General features: G+C 40.4%; 1 protein-coding gene across 11 annotated transcripts in view; it reads right to left on the reverse strand.

The window, feature by feature from the left end:
* PTPRM (protein tyrosine phosphatase, receptor type M) overlaps nt 1-15132 on the reverse strand; it is a 462428-nt gene that overhangs the window by 434437 nt on the left and 12859 nt on the right. Inside the window, exon 1 of one of the 11 annotated variants that reach the window (XM_021385883.1) lies at nt 13697-13789. The exons of the other annotated variants lie outside the window; for them this stretch is intronic. Coding sequence (XP_021241558.1) covers nt 13697-13721 — 25 coding nt within the window. The 5' untranslated portion in view covers nt 13722-13789. Of the gene's footprint in view, nt 1-13696; nt 13790-15132 lie in introns of those variants that run through there. 11 annotated transcript variants of the gene reach the window in all.

Raw genomic sequence — 15132 nt, forward strand, 5'->3', positions numbered from 1 at the left:
TTAATAAAAACAAAATTTAAGTTAATTTTGTCTGGTATTCCCCTAGATCACTTCACACCGCAGAAAAGCATTCTAATCTATCTTGCGCAGTATTTGTTGAGAGGATTTGAAAAAATTCTAAAAATAAAATTTGCTTTGAGAAAGTTTGTATCCCGTGACTTTGTGCTAAAGAGAAAGAAGATGTCTGCTGGATGGGGAAAGATGTAGGAGATAGTTCTATTACAAATGCCTTCCTTTTATTTTAGGGATAGATAAGCATATATCCAGACACACACATGCTTATTATCATTCTTACTTGATTTGTTTCCTACCCATTTCTAGGAAGTCACACTGAACTGACAGTGCACATGTTTGAAAGCACCCAGCAGAGAAAGCAACTGGCAGAACACACAGTGAGCATCCTGGAGAAGTATAAGTTCCTCCACAGTCTCAACTAAATGAAATCAACCATCCTTACAGTAAAACATCCGACAGAATTACGTGGTATCTTTCTTGGGAAGACGAGACACCCAGTCTTCCGCAGTACAGTACCCATCTGTGAACCACTTGTTCTGCTGGGAATAAGCGAAGCTGGAATACCTGAATATAGAAAGTGATAAGCTTAGAGAAGAATATACTACTGCCGAAGCACAGCTCAAGGCTGCTTGAAACATTTTTAAAATGCTCTCCTCTTAACTCTGTTTCATCACATCCTCAAACTGCCCCTCACATCGCATCCTATGCCTACCAAGCACATCATAATCTGCTCCATCCTCACCTGTCCCTTCCCAGTTGAAGGAGAGCTGTTTCATGTGTAAACACTAACAGTCTGCACTGCATGTTTGCAGCCAGTCCCTAAGTCACTACCAATTACAATACAAACCAAAGATGTTTCTGGCTTATCAGAGCCTATCACTCACATCACAAAAGCAATACCAGAGGCATTATTCCCAGGCTGTAGCCATAACTGCATAGGATCATGTGGCTTCCTACACACTCAGGACCGCACTGAACCCAGAGCCCAGTCTGTGAGCACAGACAGAGGTAGAGATGGAGACTGTCTGCCAAGGCCCCCACAAGCTGTGCACCAAAGGGTGTCCCATTTGTTCTGTGAGACACCTGCACTGTGAGATGGTAGAAGGGCTTGGCTGCATTGACTGCTGCTGCTCATTATATCATATATGGAACTTTCTTCAGGTCAAGCACATGAACTTTTGGAAATGTAGCATTCACAAAAACTCAAATCTTTCCCATTTTCCATTCAATCTCTATGTGGGGCAAGGAGAGGGACAGCCCTACAGGGAGGCTGTATCTGATCACTTAAACAGGAACTGTACCAGAGTGCTTAGAGAAGACAAGAAAATTTGGCTTTACCATTACTGCAGCCTTCCAGAGCTCAAGAGGCATTCATAATTTTTATGACATATACTGGGGGGGGGGAGGGGGAGGAAGTGCTGCATTAATCTATAAAAAGATCAAGATCCTTCCATAAAATAAGGCAATGCATCTCCCCTTCATAAAGTGCTTTGCAATCTGCTGATAAAAGATACTGAAGAGATGGCACAAGTGGAGGGAATAAGCAAGTGAAATCAGTTGACTTGTGATCTGAGAACCTTTCAGCTTGGCATACGCACAGCCTGCTTAGTATTTTTAACTTTAAAATCAGGCAGTAGATGTGCACTTCTTACCTTACAAGTATTTACTAATACACATTTTAACTACTTAAAGAGGTACATAAACTTTTAAAGTAAGAACATTTAAATATTTTTGATAAAATTAACCCTTATAACATTATTAGTGAATTAAGAGCTCATGGTGAAGACACTGACAGCGACAGCAAACAGCAACACACTTGATTTTTTTTTGCTTATACCTGCTCTTAAAACACTTATAAACATTTTGCCCATGCATACAGAATCTGTCTTAACTGGAGCAATACAACTAAAACATCTGAGAATCGAAAAGCACCAAGACACCACCATTCTTCCTTTGATTATTGCCAACATTTAAGCAGTATTCAGAATACAGCAGTTCAGTTGCTAATGTTAGCTCAGTCAAGATAATTAAGATAATTAAAAGCTGTATCTGTAGACTTCAGAAACTGATATTTGCAGGGATCCCTCAAGGGATTCTGCTTTCCCAAAATCACCATCCTGATAGAGAGCCAGCTTTTCCTATTGCATCCAGCCTAATGTGAACAGGAGCAGAATAAATATTTAAATTACACAAATAAAGTATGCTTTCTTTACCAGCAATGGATCACACAACAAGCACTGCATGTCTGTAAAGCAGCAATAATATGAGAGAAAATGACGAGGGAAAAATAACTTCAGTCGTCCAAGTAATTGTTACAGAGCCTCTTAAAATATACAAAATCAAAACCATATGGATTGGTATTTGGCTAGAATTAAGGGACAAAAAGTCTGGCTTCCATTTATGTCCATAGTTAATATTCCAGTTTGGATACCTTCTGAGGAAGTAAATGAAGAACATTGCAGAGCTTCTGTTTTACTCATTAATTCACTCTTCAGAAACATACTGGCACAAATCTAAGAATAATGCAGTGTAAGAGAGGCTATTAAGAGTCCTAAGCCACAGCACTTGTAGAGAGGAGAACTGGACTGCACAGTAACACAAAGAAGAAAAATGAATCACTGAAGGCTAAATGTGAAAAAACAGAAACAATTCAACAGTTGCATATTTACGCATGCTTACCTAACTCTGAACAGTTGTGGCAATGTAATTCACACCAATAGCAACAAACATGCTTCTGCATATACTCCTCTCAAACTATAGCTTCTTGGTTATTGTTTCTTCATGTTAGTTAAGATGCCCACCTCAGGAAAGTCACTGCAAGCCACCAGATAACAAGCAGGGGAGGGGGGCAGAATCTACAACACCATGCATGGTGCCAACTCAAAAGGTTCCCTTCATCTCCTGCAGAAGATAGAGCAAAATGAAGGATAATACACAGAATACACAGTCAAATGAAATCACAACTTTGAACCCATTTAAAAATCATAGAACACACCAAAAAATCCCAGGTGAAGGAGCTGGCAGTATAAAGTACTCCAGATACTATGCAGACACTTCCTTTCCTTGTTCTACATTCTCATTTCTTGGGCTACACCCCAGAGATCAGAAGAGATCATGATCTGGTGGTTCCTTCGAGACTTAAACTACACCATGTTATGCGTTAGCAGCCAAACCAATGAGACACTGCAATTACAATACGCACTTAATAAATACTTGAAGTCAAAAGGCAATTTAGTCATGATACATACAGCATTTTCTGCAAAAAGCTGAATTTTATTTTAAATAATTAATTCCACATAAATGTACCCATAAAAGGCCATATGCAGCATCTACGGATATTAAAAGCACCAGTTCAATCACACACTCCTCAGCAATTACACAAGTTATATCCCCTATATTGTACATATTTTAAGTATATATTGCACAGTCAGATAACATCCAAAATTGTTTCAGTCACTAAACATACATGCAACAGAAATATCTTCCCGATTAAATGGCATTATACAAGATTAAAGTGCTTTCTCACTTTGCCTAAAGAACTCTAACATGGACAGTAAATATATAAGTCTGTAGCAATTCAGTTTATTTTAATAATATAAATAGCCATTACATTACTTTAAAATATGTACAATTACAGGAATGCATTAGCTTAAGTTCAATAGTGTATCTCAGCTTCTCTGATGACAGTGGCAACACACAAAAAAACACATGCAAGAACTACCAGGCCACCCTGAAATTGCAGCTATTTGCTTCGTACAGACAGCTTGTTTCAGCACTGGATTAAGCATCAATAGTTTGTTGTTTTTTTTGTTTTTTTTTTTAAGATCACTGTGTTGTTTTTTTGTTTGTTTTGTGTTGATCAGTTTTTTTTTTCCTTAAGTTATAATCACAATTATAGTTTAAGGAAAGATGAGCAACAGAATAGACCCCAATTTTGCTCCAGTGGGCTTTAGTTGCTATCGACGGCCTAGATTACTCCAACTAAGTGGATAAACACTACATCTATGTTCATTTCATGCTCAATTAAAACCACAGTGGGTTGGCTAGACTGTAAGAAGGGTGCAAAAAAAAACCAAAAAAGTTTCCTAATTTTAAAGAATTTTAGGGCAAATTATCTGTGCAAACTATTACATAGCCTCACTGCAAAGAAGAAAAACAATGCCATATCTACTTACTACTGATGTGCATACAAGAAGTTGAGAAAATCAACTTGACATTTGTAACAGAAGCAGATCTACCTGCTACAGTGAAAAATGCATGCATGATAAGGTGCCCTACAAATAAAAAGCTCATCAGATTGCATGTGACTTGGTTAGCTGTAAGATACTGTAAAAATTTTTTCCTAAATAAACTGAAAACATTGAGTCTGTTGTTCAGTTCTCTTTCACTTCATTTTTCCCTTTTCTATATGTAATGAGATAAATACTACCATATATTTTCTCATCTCTATCTTTGTTATCAACAATTTCTTGCTCTTCTGCTTTGTAAGATCTGTCATACTGTATTTCAAACCCTTGAGTCTCCCCCTTCCATTTGTCTTCTCACAACTAGGGCGAGGCAAGTTCTAATACCCACTAGAGAAGTAAAGCTAAGAGGAAAAAAGCAATACAGAGCATAGGATCTACCTTGATAATGATATGCTGAGGAAAGCAAACTACAAAGGGAAAGAAAAGGGGAGCTTACTGGAATTCTAAGAAAAAGAGACACAAGAAAAGGCCTTGCCTTCATCTCATTGTTCCTACAGCCCTCCAGCACTTGGGAGAGAAGTGCTACAAGCATAGCCTGCCAGCATGCTTTAGTTCTCTTCTCATAATAAACCACTGCAGTGCTTGCTTTGGTGTTCCTAATTTAGCACAACTGACCTGATAACTGCCTGCTCCAGTGGTGCCCACAGTGCTGCGCTAACATCAGCCTGTGCTTGACATTCATTTATAAAGAAGAGAAAGCAGTGGAAGTACCTGAAACATCTGTAAGCAGAGTATCTCTGCAGAAGTTAGCATTCAATTCATGGTTTTGAGCTCTCCTCTCCCAACTACAAACATTTCTTCACAGTGATAGCTTACGCTGGGAAGATGCCAACTTTGCACGTGACTGGGATTGCATTCTGCTCATCACAATCAGGAAGATTTTCAACCATGTAGTGAAAGATCAAGGTTGAATTTCTGTCATGTAACTTCTCCTCACTACTTCCATCCATTTCCTTCATTATCTTCCCACAATCCCACTGCTAATTCCTCTCTAAAAATGACTCACGTCTTCCTCGTGAGTCCTCAGTTAGACACCCTGACAGCAGCAAGACCAGGCTTACAATCCTGTTTCTCCCTTACCACCCTTAATTTACACTAGTTTATCACAGAATCATAGGTTGGAAGAGACCTCTAAAATCATACAGTCCAAGTGTCAACGCAACACCACCATGCCAACTAAACCATATCCCTCAGTGCCATATCTATGCATTCAAATTAGGTTCAAATACAGTGCCTCTGCTATAGTACAATTTTACATCAGACAAATACATTTAAAATACTCTGAAATAAGGTAATTATAACCAACATTTATGAAACTGCTTTTAGCAGTGATCATAAATTCGTGCATCTCTGCCAGCACAGCCTTCATCACCAGCTGAGTCTTCCCCAGCGCAACGCTTCTGTCCCAAGAACTAAAAACTTGAGGATGTTCACACACAGACAGTACACAAGCAAAATGTATTGCTAAAAAGATAAACATGGAAAAAAGGACAGCAAATCTCAAGTTAACCAACTCCTCTTCACTGAAGACATTTGGGCTGCCAACAACCAACATGAAGTCACAGGAACCGTAAAATGGAAACACAATCCGCCTTGCACTGCCTATTCTATTTCTCCCATGCAGGGATGAATTTCACTTTTACAACAGCTAATAGGATGTGGTGTAAAACCACTGTAAAACTGGCCAGAATTTGAAGCTTCAAGCTGTAGCAGGATTAGCTGTCGGTTCAGGATAAAACAGCCGCAACTGCAACTTGAGAGTAGGATGGTTAGAAGTGTATTAGTTAATGCTAAAAAAAGCAAAGGCTAAATGTATTATGTTGAGTTCTCATACTGTCAAATAATAAGCTTGTTAACAAAAAGGGATACACATTTAGGAGTTTTCTCTTTTCATCTTAGTGCTGGCTTGAGCTAAATAGTTCTGTCAAAATGTTCGTGGATACGTTTTATGTACGTGAAGTCCATTATGGAAGATCGATTGGTCTGCAAGTGCAAAGCTTTCAGCTACATATTTTCATCTTGCTTTGAATTGATGGTTCTTAAAATTGGCACTCAAGTGACATACATATGTACACAGGGCTTCAAATGATAACAGCAGCTATGGGACTCAATGTAGAAGCGTGCTATTTAGTCTTCTGCATTGTACCCCTAAAAACAGAATCAGTACACTATTAGCTGAAACAGCTAAATAAAAAGAACAAAAAACTTGCAATGTTTTGAAGAACTTTAAAAAAACACATTTTGAATAGCAGAAAAAAATCCTATCTGGAACATAAGAGTCTCAGGTGTTGATTCTACAGAGCATGTTGAGATTCCCAAAATACAGAAAGAAGGTACACATTTATTTTAAGCACTTATGAAATCCCAGCTATAATACACCAACACCTAATCAGAAGCCTGACACAGTAATTAATTTAAACATGGAGTAACCTATAACCTTTTCACTGTTCAATGATTACCAGAAAGATGTTTTTACTGTGACTGCAAACTCTAGAATTCTCTCAGAACATGAACTTTAATCTCCTGGAAGTGACCAGCATGTGTCATCTCATTACTTAGTGTATCTCTGGCAAGAACAACATTCAATGCTAAAAAGGTAAATAAGGAAAAAGGACAGCAATGGAAGCTTACGTTGCCTAAGTCTCAAGGGAATGAGCACCTCTGTGAATACCAGCATGCCTGGGATCCAAAGCACATCCAGTCAGGCCCGTTTCAATGACTCTTCATATAAAGTGGTTCTCAGATATACTAAATACACACACACAAGAATTAGGAATGTCTATATTTCTACAGCACTAAGGATAAATAACATCCAACCAAGGTTAAAATCAGCAACAGTTAAATTAAAACAAGAACGAAAAGAAAAAAGAAAACACCAAAAAATCTATTTAGACATAACAACCTCTTGATCCCCTGCAACAGAAAAACATGTTTGTGTTTGTTGTCCCTTTTAGAGGCATCACTTCTCCTTCCTTCTAGCATTATAAAATTCCCCACAGAGATTCAAAATTTCAAGTAACATCATTTCTTCCCCTGCCAGCACTGTCTGGGACAGAGCACTTAAAAATCTGTTCTTACCTCTCAACTAATTTCCCTCTGTGGGGAATTTTTTTTTTTTAAATACATTTTTCTCCTTCTAGAGGTTTGGCAATTTGTTTTCTGTTTACTATCAGTGTGTATTTTCTCTTTGTTAAGTTTTCACATAAAAAAAAGAAAAAAGAGGCAGTCCTCTCCAGAGAGAGCTCCAGTGTTCTCCAGTATTAGATGAGAATGCTGGCACCATGCAAGGAACATTTCTGTTATGAAAGCCATAAGTGCATGCCTTTAAGCCATGTGACTTTTAAAATCGAATTAAAATGTTTTCTGGAATGGCTAATATCTTACTTGTTATAGGTCACTTTATTATTTGAAAAACAACACCATTTGAAGCAGCTACTGGTAAGGCCATACTCATGCTGAACAAAGTCAGACAGAAAGCAACACAAGTTTACATTCCCAGCACTTAAGTATTTGTCAACACAACAAAAAGGTATTCAGAAGACCTGGGAGATATGTTTCAAACAAAATGCATTCAGAAGCCTCAACAAAAAATTCTTAAGCTCCCACCTTTTAAGTTTTAATATACTCTGGAATACCTTTTCTTTGATAATTTTTTCTCTTCTACAGAAGGACTAACCTAGCATAATGAACATTCCTAAAGCTCCTGTTTTACAAGTTCACATAACCCAAAGAGGCTGTGGATCTCCATCACTGCAGATGCTCAGAATTGAAGTGGCCGAGTCCCAAGCAGCGCGACTCAGCTTTGAAGTCTATTCTGCTTTGAGCAGGGGCTGGGCCAAGGGATTTGCAGAAGTTCCTGCCTGCCTGAATGGCTTTGTGACTCTCATCCCTCCTACAAGCAGCTAAAAAGAAACCACAGCACTGAAGTGCAGAGCACTGCGACTGATCTCTGAAGGTTACCTATGGCTTTCACCTACATGGGTTACTGGGCAGAAAGGCATTCTCCTACTCCACATCTACATTTCACATGCTCTTAAAAACTGTAAGAGCAGTAACAGCCAGTCTTTGGGGTGCAAAAAGTTACAAATGGGGACTAAAGCTGTGTTACTGCACTTCTTCTTGAGAAGTTGTTCTGCTTCTCAAAGGCAAACTGCCAGGAAACATCAAGGGAAAAGCCGACAGCAAGAACCTCATAGTCAGGACACTGACTTAATTTCCTGGCTCTGGCTTCTACCTCCATATAGCAAGGCTGTCTTTCAGGGCTACCAGGAGACAGTCCCAACAGCTACAAATTTCTTGTCAGAAAGGGTGGTTGGGCATTGGCACAGGCTGCTCAGGGAGGTGGCAGAGTCACTGTCCCTGGAGGTGTTCAAGAACCGTGTGGACCTGGCACTGAGGGACATGGTTAGTGGGCATGGTGGGAGCGGGCTGACAGTTGGACTGGGCAATCTTAGTGGTCTTTTCCAAACATAATGATTCTATGATTCTAAACCAAGCCTCAAACAAACAGCACCACAATGACAAGTGATGAAAGCCACAGTTGCCAGTAGGTTAATCACATAAATCTTTCGTGGTATAAACGCTAACTCATCTGACAAGACTTAGGCCTGTCACTATTCAGAAGCGGGTAACATACAAAGCAGCTGACACAAAAAGCAGCCATCTACACAACAATGCTTGTCCTCTGGAGAACACGTCTCATTTACTATTTTGCCTGTTGACTCCTCCCGGTGTCATGCTATTTGTGTATAACCAATAGCTTTCATGATTATGCAAAATATGTAAGCATTTTGCTTGATGCAGTTACACTTCTTATAAGGATTCTTCAGCACCTTTACCAAGGGATTTACAGAATGGGCTTCTAGACAACAGTCCTAGGTGACATACAGCTATGGGCTGCTGTGCAACACTTCTTCCAAACAGGATCCAGTCCAGTCTTCAGAATACAAAGAAAAACAATTTCAATCACACACAACACTTCCACACTTAGTATGAAGTAGGAGACAGTGATGCTCCTGTTTTGCATTCAGTCAGTAAAACAAAAACGTTCTTCCTCTTACTTTTGGACTTCTAAGAAAACATTTGTTTCCCAATGCCGTGGGATTTCGCATGTGAACTGTACAGGAAAATATTTTAATACATGCACTGTGTGCTCATGAAACAATTTCTCAGTTTGCTGGCTTTCTTTTAATTACAATAACTTGAAGTTATCACTTTCATTTTCAAGAACAAGCCAAGGTTTTATTATTTGGACTCAAATTCTTAACAGTATCCTTTGTGCTACCAGCGTATGTGAAAATGCAGCAGAGTTGCACAGGTTTTTAGCATTCAAGGTCAAACCACCACATTTTCAAGTGTTGCACACTGCCTCTGGCAGAAACCATTAAGCAAAATTTCAGAAGATAAAACACCCCATAATGCAGACACTTTGTTTGCCTGTGCGTTTTCTCAAAGTGGTCCTGCCATCAACAAGCCTACAATACTACCAGTAGCACAGTTAGGCGCTACTAAAAGTTCTTTGACTTCAACAAAAACATTCCGAATCAATGAAAGTATCAAAGCCAAGTTTTGTTTCCTTCCCCCACTGGGTCATGCGAACTTGGAAATTTCACTACAAATTACCGCAACCAATCCTTTTCCTGTATATTAGAGGCCCTCCTCCCCTACAGGGAGGGTCAAGGTGAGATGCCTGTGATGCATAGCTCAAGCCTTGCAGTTTCCTATTTACAAGGCCCTCAGACAGGAAAACTGGCACATATGAATCCAATACAGGCAACACTAATGCATTAATGACTGACATGTGGCAGAGATGTAGACACACAGATGCAGCTTGACATTAATGGAGAGATTTGCCTGTGGTCATGCACAAAGAGGGAGGAAAAAATAGACCTACCTGCCTCGTGTTTTAACCTGAGTATGAAATCATACGTCAGACAAGATTAATTAGATGCCTGCAGTTTTATTCTTTTCCGTTGATAGAAAAAGCACATTTCCATAATGTGAGGAAGCATTTATGTGGATAGCAAATCAGGTTGACATTGAGGGAAGGTTTACTTTATTGTGAATGCTCACTGTGTGGTGCTTGTCAGTGCAATTACTTTCTACTCAAGTGGTTTGCTTTTTAACATTTTATTATCTTAACAATAAAAACCCTGGAAGCAATAATTATTTATTATGCTAATTCCTTAGCTTTTTTGTTATGAATTTCTGGAAGACCATTAGAACTTGCTGTTTCCCAGCAATAAGCCAGATTTATTAATATTCAGCCAATTAAAAAACACCAACCAAACAGAAGGCAAAAAAAATCTCTGTACTGGTAATTAGTTACTAATCAGCTAATTTGTACACTTATCAGCTTCCCCATAAGTTCTGTTCTCATTTATTCAATACCCCACATTTCTAACATCATTCTGATTGAAAAAAACTTCAAAACGCTAAGTCCACTGCAGCATTTCATAAGTAGTGATTTAAGCAGTCGGAGAGGCAGCAGGCCTTTAGCCCGTTCTCAAAACACACTACACTCAAGGACTGCATTTTAATTATGGAAACCTTTTAGAACATCCCTGTTTTATTAACAGTAAGTGAAAGACTATAAACAAGGCTTCAGTATGCACCACTTCTCTTCAATCCTGCCTAAGCCCTCAAGAGGAAACAGCTCCAGTGAGCTTTCATTTCTCCCCCCAAGCATTCTCATCTCTGAATGCCTCTTCTCTCCAACTTTAAAATTCATTTAACATAACAACTGCATAGTTATGCTTTTTCTTTTCTTTTTTTTCTCCTTCCTAAGCATACAAGTGTTCCCTCCTCTAGGAATAAACATCAACTCTCTAACTCCCACGGCACAAATGCAATACAGAGACCATAAGCAAGTCTAAGCAGAAAAGCACGGCAACTAAATGCGCCTTGAAATGCTCTTACTTCACAATGCTTTTATAATGCCTCTTGTCCACACACAAACTGTCCCTGTATTTCACACAGCAACAGCAGTAGTAGCCCCAGAAAAATTCTAGAAGCAATTTTCTGCCTAAGCCAGCCCTGACTCCTGAGAAGCACAGCACAGCCCAAGCTGGAAGGGATCCACCAAGCTCCTGAGTCCCGCTCCAGCCTCCATATGAGACTACCAAAGGTTTACAGCACATCTCTCCCCACTTCAGATAACAATTCCAGCTTCCAAGCTGCCACACACAAGCTGAGAGCCAGGTTTTCCCATCACTCTCTACTTCTGAAACAGAATTTTTCTGTACCTCCCACTGGGAGATTCTACCTGTGGCAACAGAAAGTTCCCTATTAATGTGTAATACATCCCATTATTAGCACTGTAAAGCAGGTAGTTATCTAACAACTGTCCTCCCATCTCCTTCCTCAGAGTTAGAAAACTTTATTTACAGGGTAAAAAAAGAAAAAACCTTATTCAAACTCTTCCCTCCTTACTCAAATCAGTGGTCACAGCCCACTGGATGGGCATGACCCAACAGCACACAGGCAACTTGCTCTTTGATTTGCTCTTCCAAGGTCCTGCAGTTTAAATCAGGCAGCTGAACTGTTCCTACCCTGAAGGAAGGCACACAGAAAGCAGGTAGGCTGCTGCTGGAAGGAGCATAAAGGAAACTGCTGAAGTGGGGTGGAAGAAGCAAGCTTTACTGTAGCAGATGCTCTGTAAAAAATACAGAGCAGGTGATGGCAACTTTTGCCCACCAAGAGATCTTAAAACCTACATCTCTGCAGCACGAAGATGGTGTAATGCTATAATGCAATGGAAAGTACAGCAATGGTAGCAAAATAGCAAAATCCTAGGCTGCAGCAAGTGAGGATATGCTTAATGTAGCAGCCATAGGCACAGAAACCAAGGAAAAAATCTGCCTACCCTTGGAAGGCCTCAGGAAGGCAAGGATCTCCAGTGAGATACTCTTGCCTTCACTGCCAACCCTTAAATGAGGTCTGGGAACTGTACACACCTGAGATCCCCTGAGTTGGCCCTGCCTTTCCACCAGGTGCTCAACCACTGTTTCAAGCCCTGACTTAGCATTTCCACTACAGATGGGAACATCCTAATCAAGATAAACAACGTGGACCATTTGCAGACACCACCACTGTCCAGACAGGCACAGGTTCAAGACAGGTTTACACCATTATGGTAGTGCCATACCCTCTCAACATTACCAGCAGCTTGTGTAGAGAGTTCAGCAAAGAGCATATCTACCAAGAACCGTATTCTGAAATTGGGCATTTAACTCAGGTCATTGAGTAGCTAACATCATCACACGGAGCACTTAGTACCTACTGCTGCTTACTCCAACCTACCACCCTCCCAGCCCCAGAAAGCTGGGAAACAGTGGCACAGACTTGAGTTACTGTTTAATGGAGGAGACCTGTTTGTTTATTTTTATCACCTTGTTAGACATTTTCAGCTGTGCCTTGAAGAAAAGGCATAGTATCTGAAATTCTTTAAGGAGTATCAAAGAGAATATAAAAATTTGAAGCGATACCCTCCAAAAACATGAGATCCATATTCTGTTCCTTACATCCAGGAAAGGTGCAACAGTACATTCAAGCACACAAACTCTCCAAATTAAATAGGTCACTTAATTACTTGTTTCAGTCAGCAGCTGCAGAGGAAGCTGTTATACACTCTGTGCCACTGCCACCAACAGGAACAAACCAGGACTCAAGGCCCTGCTTTATACTGTAATACCCCCAGTAAGTGACACTTGTACTTGTTCGTGATGTGACATAATACTGGCCCTTCTTATTTGCTCCTCCTGTTTTTATTGAAAACATAGCCTGTTGCATGAAATGAACAGCAAGAAAAGTACCATAGGAATGTGCAGTTACCACTTATCAACCTTCAGAGGGTGGGGGAGGTTCAAGACATCCCACAAATAAAGCCAACCAAGGCCAAACTAAGAAGATGACCAAGACTACTCAACAAACATCACAGCAGAATGACCCACTTCATCAAGGATTTTTTTGTTTTTTTTTTTTTAAACAGAGTTAAAAGAGCAGCCAAGTGACATTCCACCACTGATATCACCAACATGTTTTTCTCAGTCCCTCTGGCAGCACAGTGCATGCCACAGTTGCTTTCACTTGTTAAAGGCACACCTAGAATTGACTGCCCTGGAGGGGTCAATCCTAAGGCTGAAGAGTTGCTCCAACATCCACAACAAACCCTGCAGTTCCAACAGAGACCCTGTCTGTGCCAATATCACCCACCCCACGTTGGGTGCCAAAAAGGCACTGTTGTGGTTTAACCCAACAGCATCTCAGCACAACATGGCTGTTAGATCACTGCCTCCCAAGTGGAACAACAGAGAAAACTGGAAACAAAGCAGAACTCATGGGCTGAGTTAAAAACCATTTACCACAACAGAAGAAGAAAAAGGAAACAAAAAGGCAATAATAACCATATATATAGCTGCAATGAGATTACTCACTGCTCATCAATGCATGGCACAACATGATACTCCGCCAGTAACACAAGGCCTCACCCTACCAACTGACACACAGCAGCTCCCAAGCAGCAACCAGTCCCTGCCAAGTGCCCACAGCTTTATACCCTTCTACAGGGTGTCAGGTGGTACAGAATGACCTCCAGCCTAATTAAGGCCCCTGTGCTGGCCCCGCCCCCCCACTGAGAGACATAGCCCAGGCCCAGGTGTGCTCCCATCACCCAGCAACAGCATTAGTGTGCTATTAACGCTGTTTTAGGTGGAATGAGGACAGATGGCAAGTGGGCAATCCTGCCAATACACATTTAAGCCAATGAGAAACAGCAGCTACTCTGGTCTCGAAGTACACTGCGCTTGAATTAAAAAAATGCTAGAAAATTCATGTAAAACATACAAAAAAATCCCTCAAAAAAAAAAGTCATCTCCCAGAGTACTTCAGTAAGCACAGTAATCAGTGTGGGAGCTGTACAGACCCCTATCCAACAGCCACACCTGGAGGCAGCTACCCCTCAGCAGGGCTTTGGGCTGCTCTATTCACACAGATGTGGTAACGCACAGTGTGGATAACCATCTGAAGGGTTCCTCTTTCAGAACATTGTATTAACATACTCTATTTGTGTCACATTTAGTGATACGCTTCCTAGAAAAATCTCTTTAAAATACGAAGATGATGTGACAATATATATATCCCGTTACTTTCATTTATTGTCTATACTTCTCAAATGCCATTAGCTTACAGCACTAAAAAATAAAAGTAGGAACATATAAGTCTCTGGTAAACTCAGATGTAAAAGAAGAGCAGATCCTCACAGCAGTTTAGAGTGCAAAACCACAGAGAAAAACTTGATACCACTGGGAACACATCTCACGTATATACAGGAAAACATATTGAGTAAATGTGAACATTTTCTCGTAAAGAATATGAATTGCCATGGGTGCAACATTCCTACATCAAAGGCACAAGAGTTCACAAGCTTACAGACCAACATAAAAATTTATTGAAAGGGATGTCAAAATCCATTAAGCCCCACTTTGTTTATTTATTACTGATCCACTGCTGGAGGCGATGGGCCCTGTCTCCAGCTGGGCTGCATTAGCAGGCTGACTCCACGCAAAGACAGAGCAAAGAGCAAGAACCACCTCAGGTGACCCAGCTGAGCTTGCAGTGCAACAGCTGAGAAGGGACTCAGCGCTCAGGAGCACAGGTGAGTGACTGCCCATCTCTGAGTGGGTTATGAACTTCTTCGGAACTAACTTGTGTAACTCACTCCTCTTTATAAAGAGTTTGTCTTCATCTACAGAATTGTGTTGCTTTTAAGTAACTGAGACTTTGAGGTCTATTCTCACAGCCTCCCTGCTTCCAACTTCTGACCCCATCAATGACGGAGAAGGTAGTGACAGAGCTCAGTTGCAGCTCTGAA

This window comes from Numida meleagris, chromosome 2 (genome assembly GCF_002078875.1).
Source record: "Numida meleagris isolate 19003 breed g44 Domestic line chromosome 2, NumMel1.0, whole genome shotgun sequence".
In the NCBI taxonomy this organism is placed as follows: domain Eukaryota; kingdom Metazoa; phylum Chordata; class Aves; order Galliformes; family Numididae; genus Numida; species Numida meleagris.